Genomic DNA, 18,370 nt, shown 5'->3' with positions numbered 1-18,370 from the left:
CAATTGGGGGTTGAATAAAACTGATAATGATGTAAGCACAGAAAAGACATTTGTGGTTATTTCATTATAAATGTTATGTTATATTTGTCTGACCTACACGTGCCTCTTTGATTTAATTGTAAGCAGGATGACAGGATGATCAAAATCAATGTCAAACTTGGCAAAACAATAATTTTCAGTGGGGGTTGAATAATTTTGAATACAACTGTATAGGAAAGGATTGGGGCCCTTATGGGTAAGAACATTCATTTCAAAACATATTAAGCCAACGTAATTCTAATGTTTAATGTCTTCTTCAGAATAAATCCTATGATTGATCAATGAGCACCTGGAACCTGTTTTTAGCTTTGGAGGTTTTCATCTCAGGATCTGGCGAGGTGTGGGGTAGGAGTGTTGTCTCTGCAGCATTGTATGGGGAAGACAAATACTCCCTTGTGGTAGAAGTTTACAAAGAAATATATACAAAGAAATATATACAAGCATATTTTTTTGTTTATTAGGTCCAAGAAAGTTAATATGCTTTAAAATGTACTTAACTTATCTCTTAACATGTGAATTACTGAGAACATGTTGTCATCAACTTTAACTAATATTAAAAATAATTTTTGAATACACCAACAAAATGTATTTATTAATATATCCGGATACATCTACATACAATATAATAAAGTGGCCCTGACACTAAAAATACATCACAATCAGCTTATAAAAGAACATGTTTAATATTTATCTTCGGGGAAGGTGGTGAGTGAAGTCTTCCCTCTCTTGAAGAGTGATGGTGTCTCTGGTATCTGACACTTTAGGACGATTTGGATACTTTGTCCTCCTCTGGTCACTGTGGTTCCTCCTCACTGAGTGACTATATTGTTCTGTAATGATGTAACAGCTGGTGGGAGGAACCACTACACCCCGCAGGGGACAAGGTTTCCAACCAACCCAAAGTGTTTGATCCCAGCGGTGTCCAGAGCAGAAATTAAACTCACCATCCATCAGAGAGGTAAGTATTAAATGTTCATATATAACAATGTTCATTCTCAATTCTCTAGCAAAATACTAAAATTAACAATAATAGAGATAATGTTATAACTACTGGTAACCCAGTTTTCCTCCATACATTTTAGTGGATAGCTGCTTTTGTATTCTGGTCAGGTCTGAACAGAATTATGTAACATTTTGGGAAAAATATACAGCCAAGAAGTCCAGAACTTGAGGCCATTATAGCAAAAACCTCCACAGCCACCATGTATTTCCCTCTGGTGCTCAGATAGGCCGGGATCATGGCAATCCAGACACTGCAGAACACCAGCATGCTGAAGGTGATGTACTTGGCCTCATTAAAACTGTCCGGTAATGTCCTGGCTAAAAAAGCGATAATGAAGCTCACAGCTGCCAGAAGCCCCATATATCCCAGGACAGAGTAGAAGCCGATCACTGAACCCTCATTACACTGAATGATGATCTTCCCCTGATAAGAGTGAGTGTCATGATCCTGGAAGGGGGGAGAAATAGACAACCAAGTGACACAGATTATGAGTTGAACCAGTGAGAAGATACAAATGATAGAATTGGACAGTTTGGCTCCCATCCATTTCCTCCAGGGGCTCCCAGGTTTGGTGGCTTTAAAAGCAATACACACCATGATACTTTTGGCAAGTAGAGAAGAGACGGCAACTGAGAAGATGACACCAAAAGAGGTGACACGCAGCATGCAGGTCACATCTACTGGATGGCCGAGGAACAAGAAGACACAGAGGAAGCTCAGCATGATGGAGACCAGGAGAAGATAGCTCAGGTCCCGGTTATTGGCTTTAACAATGGGAGTGTCCTGGTAATGTATAAATATCACCAATATTAAACCAGTCAGAAGACAACAGAGGATGGAGACAGCTGAAAATACTCCAACAATGGGATCATCAGTGTAGGAGAGAAATTCCACCACTCTTGGAACACACCGATCCTTCCTCTCATTTGGCCATTCATCATCAGGACATCTCATGCAGTTTTCACTGTCTGCAGGAAGAACAATACAAACATAATGAGCATCGGGGTCAGAACTTCTGAGGAAATGAATTGTCTTGTGCTGTCTCACAACTAGCAATAGTATTTCCCTTAGTGCATTGGGGGAGATTTAAGCCTAACACTGACATTTTTTTTCCATTCAACCGGCTCGGTTTAACAAAAAAACTGGAGAGCTCCAAAATAATGTTAGTACAGTGATCTCCCCCACTGAGCTTTGGTGTTCTGACAGGGGGATGGCCCCCTGCCAGAACACTCCGGTCAGCACTCTCATCTATTGACTGAGAGCGCTGATCGGGGGTAGATCGGCAGCCAGCTTCTGTTGGGTTGGCTGCCTTACATATTGGACAAATGTCACCCGATATTCAGCCCGTGTGTACAAGACTTAAAGGGAAATATAATTAATTATAGTAATCTATCACACACTTTTAGAAAATATATATATAACAGCGTTTGCAGTATGTATTATTATATACAATTCATAGTGGTTGATGCCATATAAATCAATATACTTGTGCCATACACAATCAAAATACAACAAAAATAATATACACAAATCTGTAAAGTGCTTGGTGCTCATATAGTAATTGAATAAATTGCAACGGTGCTCCAAACTTGCAAAGTGTGAGGTGCCACACTCCCCCTTTGGTGACCAAACTCAACAAAAATAATGGACCCTCAGCTTCACAGTCTGGGGTCAAAAAGGCTGTGATCTTTTGATGTGGGATATGTAGGATGGTTGCCCAAAAAACTCTTCCAATCACTTTTCTTGCTCAATTTTATTAAAAGAAAGTTCAGAGTTCCAAAAAAACAAACAAAAAAAACAACACGTTTACCTCACAGGGATTTTCAGCATTTCACTCTTGCAAAGAAATAGACATTCAGCCCTGAGACTTATACATACAACACTTCGGCTCTGGTTTGCTCTGGCTTCCATCTGTACTCCGGGACAGAGCCCTCCTCTGTATGCCAGATGGAGCCCCGAACCATAGTCAGGTCACTACTAAAAGCCCAGCACCCACCTGACCAATTAGTGTGCTGGCTGTTCACAAAATCTGGACCCAGGAATAGATATTTTACCCCACCCGGATGATTTTGGAATCTCCAGGCTTCAGGTCCCAAAACAGACTTTACCAAAGTCTGAGGAAACTGAAAAGCCCGTTTCCTCTGACCGACACGGCTCCATGGAAACCCTCAACCCGCCTGGTTGAGAATCCGGGGGCATTACTAGGGATGATTTTGAGGTTCGGGTCGAACATAAGTTTGATTCGAACATCGGTTTGCCGAAAAACGAACATTATGGGGACTTCACGGCAAATTCTAGCGCCGTGGAACACCCCATAATGCACTGAGAGATCGCAGTGCATTGCTGCATGATGATTAGCCAAAGCACGCGCCATGACCTGCATGCTTTGGCCAATCCCAGTGCCCTCTGCTAAGAGAGCCATAATCATGGCTCAGGGGGACTAAGTCCATGCCCCACACTATGTAATGCTGCCTGCACGGTGGCCCTGTGTAGTGTGTTGTTGGTGTGGACGGAGAGAGTGTGATTTAGATTAAGCGGTAGGTTATTTCAGTTAGCTGCAGTGTATTTCATATACAGTACGTATATACAGCCAGTCTAATATATATATATATATATATATATATATATATATATATATATATACTCTGCATCCAGTGTAGCCTATATCTGACTGCAGTGCATTCCTGGTGTACTTTTTCTACTACTTTTCTGGTGGTGTACACAATACAGTGCAGCTGTAGTGCACTTTTCTGGTGGTGTACACAGTATCTAATACAGTGTAGTGTGGTGTTGCAAAAAAAAATTACATCATGTCTGGAAGGCCACCAAGGAGAGGCAGACACTCACAGGCCACTAAAAGAGGGCAAGCAGGCTCTGTGTCTACAGTCAACAGTGCTGGTCGTGGACATGGTACATCCTCTGCAAGTGGCCATGGGGCACACTTGTCCTATTTTTCTGCTGCTGGCCGTGTTACTTGCAGAAGAGTTTGTGGAGTGGATAACAAAGCCGTCCTCATCCTCCTCATCCTCTCTCACCAGTCTCAGAGTAGTTTGCCTTCCAATGCAGATGCCAAAGCGGCCTATTCCACCGGCTCCTTGTCCAAAGTCACTACTTCTGTTGCCCCACCATCAGGCACGGAGGAGTCCCCGAACTATTCGACTGCAGTGTCGGGTACATGTTGCTGGAGGATGCGCAGAAATTTGAAGGTTTCGAGAGAGAGGGGGCGTCCATGAAGGACCTGAACCTGGCAGTCATGTTCCCCCAGTTGCAGCGAAGATTTGCAGTCCAGGGACCTCGCTTGTGGAATGCACTACCAACCACCATCCGACTGGAGTCAGACCACTTGGACTTCAGGAGAAAGATTAAAACCCATCTCTTCTGAGGTCAAGGGGTTCCTTACCCATGAAATGGACACAGCGCCCAGAGGTGATTCAGTTTGCATGTGTTGCGCTTTACAAGTCTCTCTCTCTCTCTCTCTCTCTCTCTCTCGCAGCATACTGTCAAGTTTGCTCCAGTGATGAGCAGGGAGGGGATGATGAGGTCGCTGTCTCTACTTGGGTGTCTGATAGAAGAGAGGAGAAGGAGGAGGCACATCTCCAACGAGGCAGGATGCCCTCCAGGGGGCAGCCAACCTATTGCATCACACTGCAGAGCTAAGCAGGTACAGGGTGCTGCTGACTCCCTGCTGATTTTGAAAAGTTCTTTGGTGTGGGCCTTTTTTGAGATGTGTGCAGCAGATCGCACCGTTGCTGTTTGCAAGCTATGTCTTAAGCAGATCAAGCGTGGCCAAAACAGCAGCCTTTTGGGCACCACATGCTTGACCAGACATATGATGACCTCCCATGCAGTCCATTGGCAACAGCACTTGAAAGACCCACATCAAAGAACAAGGCGGACTTCTCCTTGCTCCTCATCTGGGATCGCCAACCCCACCATACGTCCAGTCGTCTCAGAAAACTGCAGTGAGAGGAATGAAGATATAGCAATAGGTGTCCCAAGTACTTGCGGCCAATCTTCTAGTGGTACACCACCATCTGATTTTAGCAGGCAAATTTCCCTACCCCAGTTGCCAAACCGTCAAAAGAAATTTGGTCCCAGCCATCCACATGCTTAGCGTCTGAATGCTAGCTTGGCCAAATTGCTAGCACTGCAACTGCTGCCTTTTCAGCTGGTAGACTCTGCCCCCTTTCGTGAATTTGTGAATCAGTGGCAGGTTCCCAAACGCCATTTCTTTTCACCAAAGTCCATTCCGGCTATGTACCGGCATGTGGAAGGCCATGTCTTGGCCTCATTGGACAGGGCGGGCAGCAGGCATGGACAGGGACATTACCTTTCTTTCATGGTGCACTGGATAACTCTGCTGGCAGGACAGGACAGGACAGGGTTCATTATTGTTGGAGCTTGTTTATGGCTGGTAGACTCTGTTCCGATTGCGAAGCGCCGCCCACCAGCCTGAATCCCGGAAGTGATGACATCATTACATCACGGAACCTCCACGATCACCGTCCCAGCCGCCAGCCAGCGCTGTACACATTCAGTGCAGACAGGACTGCTACAGGACCCAAATCTCCACCATCAGCCCGTGATGTACACACTTCACCAGGACTAAAGCGGATGAAACATGTTTAACCCTTGACATGCCTGATTATCTCTACTCATATGTGAGTGTTTTTAATCCCTTCATATTAAAGATGTTTTAAATATGCTGCACTTAGAGGGTGCCACTCTCTTTCTTCTTGTTTGTTCTTAGAGCCTCTTCTAGCTTTTTGGACTGGCAGCCATCTACTAACTCAGCAACTTTCCTTTACACCTCCTTACATGGACTATTTACCATATATGGACTCATTGTGATTTTAACTCCCTTCCTGCCCATCCACTTTCCACTTTCCATTTATATATTTTATTGTTCTTTTTAGACAGCTATACCTAGAGTGCGCCATATCAACCCACTGTTTTTTGTAGGAATGATGCTCTGTTGCACCTGGTAATCTCAAACCATGCAGATCTTATTACTAATGTTCAGATAAAGGAACACCTGGTTATCATAACATGATTTCATTGGATGTTTGCTGTAAGCAAAAACCACATACGGGAAAGATAAAAACACTTAATTTTAAGAAAGCAAATTTTCCAAGGATGAGGGCTGCTTTCCAAGTCTTAGACTGGGAGAGAATATTGGCATCGATAAACACAGAAAATAAATGGGAATTCTTCAAAAAGACCGTTTATGAACTCACTGCAAAGTATATTCCCATGGGCAATAAGTTTAAAAGGCTAAAAATAAAATCTATGTGGCTCACGGCCAAAGTTAAAAAAGCTATAAATAATAAGAAAAGAGCTTTTTAAAAAAACATAAAAATAAAAAATATAACAGAATATGTAAAAAGGAAATCAAGGATGCAAAAACTCAAAACGAATGACAGATTGCAAAAGATAGTAGGACAAACCCCAAAAAATTATTCAAATATATTAATAGTAAAAATGTCAGGTCTGAGCATGTAGGACCTTTACAAAATAATTTAGAGTGGGTGATTGGGGACAAAGAGAAGGCTAATTTATTAAATGCTTTCTTCAGCTCTGTGTATAGAAAGGAGCATGGGGGAGCTCATGTCCATAATGGGGGTGGGAGTGACACAACCCCAAATTATTCACAATGGCTCAAAAGTGATATGGTCCAGAAATATTTAGACAGAATAAAGGTGGATAAAACACCTGGGCCTACTGGCATCCACCCACGGATCCTAAAAGAATTGAGCTCTGTAATTCCAAAGCCATTGTATCTAATTATAAGGGACTCATTAATGACGGGAATAGTACCACTGGATTGGCGCAGGGCCAATGTGGTTCCCATATCTAAAAAGGGAACAAAGTTTTTACCAAGTAACTATAGACCTGTTAGTTTAACTTCTATAGTTGGGAAGATACTGGAGAGATAAATAAAAGACACATAGATGAGTTCTTGCTGGAAGAAAAACTATTTAAGCAACAGACAACATGGATCCATGAACGACAGAAGTTGTCAGACAAACCTGATGTCTTTTTATGGAGAAGTAAGTAAAACCTTGGACAGAGGGGTGGCGGTGGACGTGGTATACTTGGACAGAGGGGTGGCAGTGGACGTGGTATACTTGGACAGAGGGGTGGCAGTGGATGTGGTATACTTGGACAGAGGGGTGGTGGTGGACGTGGTATACTTGGACAGAGGGGTGGCGGTGGACGTGGTATACTTGGACAGAGGGGTGGCAGTGGACATGGTATACTTGGACAGAGGGGTGGCAGTTGATGTGGTATACTTGGACAGAGGGGTGGCGGTGAACGTGGTATAATTCGACAGAGGGGTGGCTGTGGACATGGTATACTTGGACAGAGGGGTGGCTGTGAACGTGGTATACTTGGATTTTGCAAAAGCGTTGAATACAGATCCGCACACACGGATAGAAAACTGGCTAAAAGACAGAATTCAGAGAGTCGTGGTTAATGATTCTTACTCTGAATGGTCGAAGGTTATCAGTGGTGTACTCCAAGGTTCAGTGCTGGGACCCTTACTTTTTAATATCTTTATAAATGATATCGGGTCTGAGATCAAAAGTAACATTTCTGTCTTTGCAGATGACACCAAGCTATGCAGGGGAATAACGTCCTTACAGGATGTCTCCAATTTACAAGCCGACCTCAGTGCTCTGTCTGATTGGGCGACTATGTGGCAGATGAGGTTTAATGTTGATAAATGTAAAGTTCTGCACTTGGGGGCTAAGAATATGCATCATACATACTAGGAGGAGTACAACTGGGGGGATCCGTAGTGGAGAAGGATCTGGGGGGATCCGTAGTGGAGAAGGATCTGGGGGTTTTAGTTGATCATAAGCTCAATAATAACATGCAATGCCAAGCTGCGGTTTCAAAGGCGAGCAAAGTCCTTTCTTGTATAAGAGAGGGATGGACTCCAGAGAGAGAGACATCATCTGTACAAATCATTAGTAAGACCTCATCTGGAATATGCAGTTCAGTTTTGGGCCCCAGTTCTCAAATTTAGGGAGATGTTCGGCCTGCAAAGTGTAAAGTGTGTAAAGAATCACTTTAAAGGACTTTAAATGTTTTCATTTTCTAATTCAATATCAGAATTTATTCTTAAAGGGACACTAAAGGTTCAGGGTTTAAAAAAACAAACACACATATCATACCTACCTCCACTGTGCAGTTCATTTTTCACAGAGTGGCCCTGATTGTCCTCTTCTGGGGTCCCACAGAGGCTCTTGCGGCTCCTCCCCGAAAGAGCTAACCCCCTCTGAGAAGCTCTCTCCTGAGGGGGTCTCCTTGCGGGCATGCTCATGTGTGATACAGTCGGCGGCCATAGTCTCCCCCCCGGAGTGCCGTGTCATTGATTAAATTGACAGCATCAGGAGCCAATGGCTGCGCTGCTATCAATCATCCAATGAAGAGCAGACAAGGTCTGGGGGAAAGCAACACAGGATCGCGACAACAGAGATTCGGTGCTCAGGTAAGTAAAACGGGGGCTCGGGGGGGCGGTGACTGCAAGGTGTTGTTTCACCTTAATGTATAGGATGCATTAAGAGGAAAATACAGCAAAGCTTTACAACCCCTTTAAATGAAACATAAAGCTTACCAGATTGGTTTGATATTTCTCCTTCTGAACACGGCGCACAATTATAACAACATGGTTGATATCCTTCTCTTACAGATTTTCTGAACCCCGGAAGACATTCCTCGGAGCAGTGACCTCTTGGGACCTGAGATAATATAGAGCTATATGATCTATTCAAGAGTAAAAGTACAGATATAATAGTGTAGGGAAGCCGAGCTTCTGATGTTTACAATGATGCAGCATGTACAGTATACCTTGGTGGAAACACATGGACCATTCCAGAAGGTGGCCCTTCATTAGTATGGATACCACAGAATATGTTCTGATCCAGAAGACAGAAATAGACATCTAGGAGTACTAGCAGAATGCTTTCATTAGAAAGGTTACAACAATAAAACTATCAGTACAGTATAAACTCTGCTTTAAAAATCCAAAGTGAAAATTCTTAGAAGGATAGAGAGGGCAATCTGTCACAAAGACCTTACACAACGATTACTGAGAGGGGGTGGGGAAACCCCAGCTGCCATGGTGCACGTTGGCACCAATGACAAAGTCAGAAGGAGATGGAGTGTCCTAAATAGCTATTTTAGGAACTTAGGAGCTAAATTGAGGAAAAGGACTTCCAAGGTAGTATTCTCAGAATTACTACCGGTACTTCGAGCCACACCAGAAAGGCAGAGGGAGATTAGGGAAGCAAACACGTGGCTGAGGAGCTGGTGTAGAAAGGAGGGGTTTGGGTTCCTGGGGAATTGGGCTGACTTCTCCATGCCAATGGACCTTACTTTGTACGGTAAATGTCTATGGGGAACTGTATCAAATGTTTTTGCAAAATGCAGATATACCACGTCTACGGGCCTTCCTTTTTCTAGATGGCAGCTCACCTCCTCATAGACGGTAAATAGATTGGCTTGGCAAGAACGATTCTTTATGAATCCATGCTGATTACTAATAATGATACTGTTGTCATTACTAAAATCTTGTATATAGTCCCTTTTAATCCCCTCCTAGAGCTTGCATTCAATTGATGTTAGGCTAACTGGTCTGTAATTCCCAGGGATGTATTTTGGCTCTTTTTTAAAATATTGCCTCGACATTGACTTTTCTCCAATCAGCTGGTACCATTCCAGTCAGTAGACTATTCATAAAAATAGGAACATTGGTTTGGCAATTACTTGACTGAGTTCCTTAAGGACCCTCGGATGCAAGCCATCGGGTCCTGGTGACTTAGTAATATTACATTTTTCAAGACTATTTCTAATTCTGTCCTCTGTTAGCCATGAGGGGGCTTCCTGTGATGTGTCATGAGGATAAACATTGCAGTTTTGGTTACTGAAGTCCCCCTGTGAAGACTGAGGAGAAGAATAAATTTGCCATCTCTCCATCCTTAGTAACCAAATTCCCTTCATTATTCTTTATGGGACCAATATTATCTGACCTCCCTTTCTTATTATTTATATACTTAAATAATTTATTGGGATTTTTTTTTACTCTCCTCCGCTATGTGCCTTTCATGTTCTATCTTAGCCACCCCGATTGCACCCTTACATTTCTTGTTGCATTCTTTGTAAAGTTGGAATGCTGATGATGATCCCTCAGCCTTGTATTTTTTGAAGGCTTTCTCCTTTGCTTTTATATGCATTCTTACGTTGGAGTAAAATTGTTCGCTGTTCGCCGAACAGGCAATGTTCGACTCGAAGCTCATCCCTACTGGTGACCCCACAATAGGGAGAAAACTTCTCCGCAAAAGGAAATTTAATAACACACACGGCCATTCACTAAAATTAGAAGAAAAATGGTTTAACCTTAAACTGCATAGAACAGGGATATGCAATTAGCCGACCTCCAGCTGTTGTAGAACTACAAGTCCCATGAGGCATAGCAAGACTCTGACAGCCACAAGCATGACACCCAGAGGCAGAGGCATGATGGGACTTTTTGCAACAGTTGGAGGTCCGCTAATTGCATATCCCTGGCATAGTTTTTTTTTTAATCCTAGAGTGGTAAGGGTGTAGAGTTTTCTTCCACAGGGGGTGGTTTAAGCGGGGGAGGAGCATCGATAATTTCAAAAAGCTATTAGATAATCACCTGAATGCTCACAACATATATAAAATACAGGGATATAAAATGTAATACTGACATAAAATCACACACATGAACTTGTGTCTTTTTTCAACCTCACCTACTATGTAACTCTATGTAAAAATCAACCATATTTTAGGAGTCACTCATACAGAAATCCAGGTAGCTCCTTTTTTTTATGAATATACAGTAACTGCAAATTTCTGATCGGGAGAATTACTACTCTCTTTTTTTCCTTCTTTTTACAGTCAGATGAATTCAGAAGGTCGGGATAAAATCTGGCAATGGATAATACTGGAGATCATTCCATTCCAAAGTCTTTTATCTTCTTCTGTGCACAGGAGTCGGGGTCCTTCTATGAGTGTCTATGTCCCGGTCTGTGTGATGAGGAGGGGGTAGGTAATAGTAGTCAGTCACATTCAGCTGGACTTGTTCTGTAATGAAGAAGATGTTTTGTAGTTCATCCAATTCTTCAGGTATAATGAGTGATGGGAACATATCCCGGCATTTATATCCACACATCTAGACCTGACACCTTCATCTAATCACCATGGAATGAGTCAGGGAAGATGTTGGCCGTCTATGAACAGGATGGGGGGAGGGGGTTAGGTTTTGTCTGGAGATGGGACAAAACTAGAATGTTTCTTGTATAATTTGTGGATCAGCTTCCCCAGTGTAACTCACCTTGTCTCCTTTCCATGTTATTAGCTCTGGATCTAGTGTAAGTTGCTGACCCTCTGAAAGGGACCCATCAAAGTGACCCACAAGCATCCAATCAGTGAGATTTGTATATGTAATTCTTGTAATCCAATTTGCAATTTCCATTGGGCTGGGCAGTTCTCCTTTATCATTAAAAATCATGACCTTGCCATTCTGATCCTTGTACTGGACTTCTTTTACATAGCAGGACAGCTAAAACAATGACAGAAATGATTATAGGTAACAAGTTACTCCTGAAGAAGTTACGAGAAGTGACGAATACGCTTAAGAGTATTACATAGAGTCCACCAAGAGGTACCGGAGGTGACGTTGGCGAACGCCCTGTTTTATATGCCTGTTTTTATCACAACAATGTGAGTACCTAGTGTATTATTTTGTTTGAATAAACCCAATTTTAAAACGATACTGCACTATTGGCACTTTCATCTCCCTGGGTGCGAGTCACTGTCACGGTTTGGACGTGACTACCGAGAGGGATCTATTTTTTTCCAATTACAGTCCATTTTGATGACACCTTATGTGGATAAGACCAGAAAAGTGTACCTGGGTTTTTATGCTGTTACCTTACAGCAGTAAGGTAAGGGGACATCCTCACTCACTTTGAAGAAAACACCGGAAATCAACCCCTTTTGTCACGTCACTTTGGCATCTACACCAGCACTTTTATTTTGGATTTTGCCTGCTGCTATGTTTATACTTATCTGCTGCATGGACATTTAACCTAGTTTATTCCAGTCACTGGTGTGCTTCGCACGCTGTACACTTTATTGTGTATCAGTACGTTTGTTATTATTTATTTCACTATATGACACCAGCACTGTCACTCTGTATTTCACATTTCTTCAGCTAGCTTTGGCTGCATTGTAGCACGTTTATTTTGATGATATTTATTTGTATGGTATACCAGTATCATTTTTTATTATTGCTACTCATGATTAGTAGCCAGACTATATTTTCCATTTTTCCATTTTTTTCCATATATAAGGATTGGCTACACTTCCTCTGCACGTTATCCCACTCCCTATTCACAGCGCAGCACTACCCCTTTATTCTTAACTCTGGAGAAGAGCCACTTAACCCTTTTGCCGCCTGGTCCATTTGTCATACAGACCTGACAGCGGGAGGTTTTGCACACAATCCGGTGTCTGCAGCCGCTGGGATTGTGTGTGAAACTGACAGGTAGCCTCCTGACTGTCAGGGAAGAGGATTCAGGTGGCGCCGCCGTCGACGGATCGCTCTCACACACCCCCGGTACCAGCACCACCATGCTCCGCCATGCTTACCAGGCTCTGCTTGCCCATCTGCAGGACCGAGAGCTCCATGGCGGATGCTGGTTTCTGGAGGGGAAGGAGAAGAGCGGACACACATCCATTCTCCTCCCCTTCTTTTTTGACATCACTTCTGGGTCAAGCTCTCGGTGTCCCCGGCTCGCTCAGCCAGAAAATAATGTTTTGCAATGCGATCTTCATTGTAAAACATTTAGTGAAGCACAGAGGAGACATTGGGGTCTTTTAGATCCTGCATATCTCAATAAAGAGAACCTGTCACCAAAAATACATTACATAGGGGACTTTTTGTGCCCTATGTGATGAAAATAAACTGTTGTGCCCTCTTACATCAAATGTACTTGACTTCCTTCATCACCCAACAAAGTAACTTTGGTTAAAATCTACCTCCCCTATATGTATGTAAGGACAGGTACTCATATATATATATATATATATATATATATATATATATATATATATATATATATACACACAACTCCATCTCATTATGCTGTTACATTATGCACTGCTAATCCTACTCTAACCCTGTCTGTCCCTTCCGGGACCATTAAGACCAGACACACACTAGATCTAATGTGCTTAATATGTCACATGTCCAGTCACATGACTCTGTCCCTTTATGAAACCAACATCCATCAATTTAGACATAACCCACACATGTTCAGCATGCTGCACTTTAATATTAATACTATATTCCATGAACACTGGCTCATATACAGTATCTCATAAAAGTTAGTACACCCCTCACATTTTTGTAAATATTTTCTTCTATCTTTTCATGTGACAACACTGAAGAAATTACACTTTGTATCTACAATATTGTGTAGTGAGTGTACAGCTTGTATAACAGTGTACATTTTCTGTCCCCTCAAAATAACTCAACACACAGCCATTAATATCGAAACCGCTGGCAACAAAAGTGAGTACACCCCTAAGTGAAAATGTCCAAATTGGGCCCAAAGTGTCAATATTTTGTGTGGCCACCATTATTTTCCAGCACTGCCTTAACCCTCATGGGCATGAAGGTCCCCAGAGCTTCACAGGTTGCCACTGGAGTGCTCTTCCACTCCTCCATGATGGCATCATGGAGTTGGTGGATGTTAGAGACCTTACGCTCCTCCATCTTCCATTTCCATCACAACACTGTAAGAGCCCATGGCTGGACAGACGTGCCCCCAGGGAAGGCAACGATACCCTCCCCGGAATCCAAAAGCAACACACGGGTAAAAGGGGTCCCCCGAGAAACTCCAAGCAGATCCAAAAAGCGCCTCCAAGGTGAAGGGTACAACAGCCGCAGCACCAAGCTCTTCAATTCTAAAATAAGAATATATAAAAATAAAATACCATTCCCAATGTATCTTAAAAGGGAACCCCCCTACAAAAACCTCCTTAGCAGGCATGAAAAATAAACCATACACCATACCTAAATATTAGAACACTAGTCAAATTCCAGAATAGTAGTGGATATCGATTATGACCAGCACCAAAACAACCGCTTAGTGGCACTATCGTCTGTATAAAATACAAATATTTCCCATCAGTATTGACAAAAAAGAGCATATCCCATTGAGAAACACCCAATGGGAGGACATAGTAGTGCTAGGTTATACATTGCTAAAATATCCGTAATGTGGCATACCTCAAAAAGAACCCGTCCAACGCTCCTGCAGCATCATCGCCATCAGCCATGACAAACATGCTGGGCGGCGATAGTGGTTAAATAAGAAAAAGGAAGGGGCGGGAACGGAGCGTGTAGTGCCATGATGCAATTACGCCCGACGCCACATGACACCAAACGGGGCAACGGGATGCACGACGTCATGATGTAATCATTTCCGACGTCACGCAGCACCAGCGCCTACCAACAAGACTACCACCGGGACTTCCGGGACTATGAGGATAACGGGACATACACCATTGTGTGAGCCACCACGTCACACTTACGGCAAGCATTCAACTATGATTTAGACTCTGAGGGGGCATTATATCTAGCCACACCTACTTGGCTGGTCTATAGTTGACACTTTATCAATGCCAACATAGCACCGCCGGTAAAATATTTTTTGTACCCACCACTCATAAAGGGGAAATCAAAAACGTGGGGTAAAAAGATAATCTAAAATATGAAGCATGGTGGCGCCTGCCACCCACACCAAAGCAGCATCACAAGGACCCGGGCGCAGAGCGATAGGGCACACCCGCTGATGCATGCATGGTCCCAAGGCAAGCACCCACCGGGAAAGCCCAAATGGCAGCACGCCAGGATATAAAATAGGCCGCCCCCAAAAAAGAAGGTGGCCCACCTGCACCGGGTGGGAGAAAAAGAGACACACCCCCAAGGGTCACCACAGTCAACCCCGGGGACACACCAGCCCAGCACGGCCCAAATCAGGGCAGGAATAAAATCAATATCTACAATATACACACATTACAGAGTACCAAATGTAACATATGGATAGTAACATGCAATAGAAGAAATCATATAGAGCAGATGGAAATGACTAAAGCATATCAAATCAATGGACATACCAAGGGTGTCATCACAGAGTACCCACGTTTAGGGATAGATTAAAGCAATATTAGAATGGAATCACTCTTTTTCACATCCTCCTGAGGCAAAGCCTTCCAAAAAGGGCCTGAAGATAATTTGTTCATTTAATCCAGGAGGCATGGTAGCCCCAAGGTCCGCAATCCAGCGGGTTTCCCGCTGGAGCAGCACCTTGTTCCAGTCTCCTCCCCTGGAATTAGGATGAATCCTATCCAGAATCAGAAACTGGATCCCGGGAAACTTTCCCTTATGTTGTTGTATCACATATCTCCCCAATGGGAGCTCAGGATTTGCATGGAGCTTATGTGTCTAGGGGCTTGCTTGTAAAATTGCAATTTTGTTTTGCCTACATAAAATCTATCGCATTGGCACGTCAGCAGATATACCCTCGGTTATACAATTAAAGAAATGGCGAGGTCTGTACGGGCGTCCATTGGGAAAAATATTGCCCTGTCTGATATTCATGTATTGACATACTGGACAGCCCCCACATGTGAAGGTACACATTCTTTTTCATGGGTCTCGATAAAAAACTCCTTTAAATTCACTCTGGACCAACTGGTCCTTGAGAGAAGAAGCCCGCCGACAAGTAATGACCGGTGCCTTGGTCACAAATGGACCAAGCATAGGATCTATAGATAGAAGATGCCAAAACTTGGTGATAATACCCTTTACAGCTTGATACTGATTATGGTATTTTGTGATGAACCTTACAGTGTTAATATCATCACTTTTCTTCTTCTTGGGATCAAACAAAAGTTCATGTCTCTCCTGTCCATTGGCCCATCTTAAAGCTTTTTTCAGACATGTATAAGAATACCCTCTTTGTAAAAGCCTATGCCTTAAGGCTCCAGCCTCCAAGAGAAAGGAATTCTGGCTGGAGCAATTTGGCTTCAGCCTCAAATACTGGCTATACGGAATGGATTTAACCAGAGCCTGAGGGTGTGAGCTAGTCGCATGGACAACAGTATTTCCAGCCGTGGACTTCCGGTATAGTCCACTTGACAGACTTCAATCAACATTCTTTGTCAAAGTTACGTCCAAAAAAGTGATACTTGTTTCACTGGAGGCAACAGTAAATTTCAAATTGAATTCAGGTTGGTATGTCATAGAGAAAATCTGGTATAGTTGTACCAGTTGAGCAGCCCTATAGTACTTCAAGAAGTGGGGAATTCCCAGTCCACCTCTCCACTTTGAGATAAAAAAGTATCTCATTGTGTCCTCATGTGATAAAAATAACGTGTAAGAAAATAAAGTCAAATCCACACACTTTAACCCCTCACAATACATATATATGAACCTCCCCCACATACAAACATATTCAAAAAGAAGCCCAGATGGTAGGGGCTTCTGCACACTAAAGCTTTAAAGTGATACTAAAGGTTTGTTTTTTATTTTATAAATATGTTCCTTTAAGCTAGTGTACTATTGGTTCACCTACCCTTTCCTTCATTTTCCCTTGTAAATGCTTTTTTCCGTGTGTGTATTGCAGTGGCGGCTGGTGCTCAAAAATTTTGGGGGGGCGCAAACGAAAAAAAAAATTGCAGCCTCACTGTGCCCATCACATGCAGCCACTGTGCCATCAAACGCAGCCACTGTGCCATGCCACCAAATGCAGCCACTGTGCCATCAATTGTCACCACTGTGCCATGCAACACAGCAACTGTGCCATCAATTGTCACCACTGTGCCATGCAACACAGCAACTGTGCCATCAATTGTCACCACTGTGCCATGCCATCAAATGCAGTCACTGTGCAATCAATTGTCACCACTGTGCCATGCCATCAAACACCAACTGTGCCATCAATTGTCACCACTGTGCCATGCCATCAAACACAGCCACTGTGCCATCAATTGTCACCACTGTGCCATGCCATCAAACGCAGCCATTGTGCCATCAATTGTCACCACTGTGCCATGCCATCAAACGCAACCACTGTGCCATCAATTGTCACCACTGTGCCATGCCATCAAACGCAGCAACTGTGCCATCAATTGTCACCACTGTGCCATGCAACACAGCAACTGTGCCATCAATTGTCACCACTGTGCCATGCCATCAAACACAGCCATTGTGCCCCTCAACTGTTGCCACTGTGCCAATTGTCACCACTGTGTCCTTTAATTGTCACCACTGTGCCCCATGATGCCACTGTGCCCATTGTCACCACTGTGCCCCATGATGCCACTGTGCCCATTGTCACCACTGTGCCCCATGATGCCACTGTGCCCATTGTCACTCACCACTGTGCCCCATGATGCCACTGTGCCCATTGTCACCTCTGTGCCCTTTGTCACCACTGTGCCCCATGATGCCACTGTGCCAATTGTCACCTCTGTGCCCTTTGTCACCACTGTGCCCCATGATGTCACTGTGCCCCTTTCCCTGTAAAAAGCACTTACTTACTTATGTGCTCCCTCGATGTCTTCTGCCGCTGTGGTGAAGCTTCAGCCAATCAGGTTCCTGATAACCAGAATCCGGGAACCTGATTGGCTGAAACGGCCGTTTGTCTTATACAATGAGCGCAGATTGCCTGCGCTCAGAGTATAGACAGCTGAGAGCTGGAGAAAAGCCTATCAGAGCCACTGGCTTTGATAGGCAGTTCCCCTCAGCCAACCAGCTGCCGCTATTCGGGTAACCGGCGTCCTGCATCCGGTTATCGGAATAGACCAGGCAGCGCTGGCAACCAGCAATAACATAAATTCGTGCATTTATGCACGAATGTGTGTTATTTGCGAGAGGGGTGGCGCTGCAGCGCCCTCTATAGACGGCCGCCAGAACTGCGGCTAAAATGTCAAAATTACATTTTAGCCGAATAAAAGTTCTTAAAGGGCCCGTTTTTTTTTGTGACTGTGGGAGGGGGGGCGGCGTCCGTGCGTCCCTATGGACGGGCCGCCACTGGTGTATTGGTAACTTCCTGTTCCTCATCTGTAAGCTTGTCCCCTCATCCGAGCCGTTCTTCCATGAGGGTTACTATGCGTGCTTGCCCCCTTCCTTGGGACTACATCCCTACGTTGAGACGCTGTGTGGGTTCACAGGCACAGGAGGCATGGGAGCCCAGGGCGTGTTTAAGATACTGTAGCACT

At 43.8% G+C, this 18,370-nt stretch overlaps 1 protein-coding gene across 1 annotated transcript in view; it reads right to left on the bottom strand.

Annotated features, from left to right (window-relative positions):
* Positions 1-645: 645 nt before the first annotated feature.
* LOC120925120 (extracellular calcium-sensing receptor-like) overlaps positions 646-18,370 on the bottom strand; it is a 37,977-nt gene continuing 20,252 nt past the window's right edge. The window contains exons 7-8 of the mRNA XM_040335994.1: positions 11,409-11,636; positions 646-2,122 (exon numbers count right to left, since the gene is read on the bottom strand). Coding sequence (XP_040191928.1) covers positions 1,118-2,122; positions 11,409-11,636 — 1,233 coding nt within the window. The 3' untranslated portion in view covers positions 646-1,117. The remainder of the gene's footprint in view (positions 2,123-11,408; positions 11,637-18,370) is intronic.

This window comes from Rana temporaria, chromosome 1 (genome assembly GCF_905171775.1).
Source record: "Rana temporaria chromosome 1, aRanTem1.1, whole genome shotgun sequence".
Classification (NCBI taxonomy): domain Eukaryota; kingdom Metazoa; phylum Chordata; class Amphibia; order Anura; family Ranidae; genus Rana; species Rana temporaria.
The sequence above is the reverse complement of the archived record's forward strand: the minus strand, read 5'-3'. Positions and strand labels throughout refer to the sequence as shown.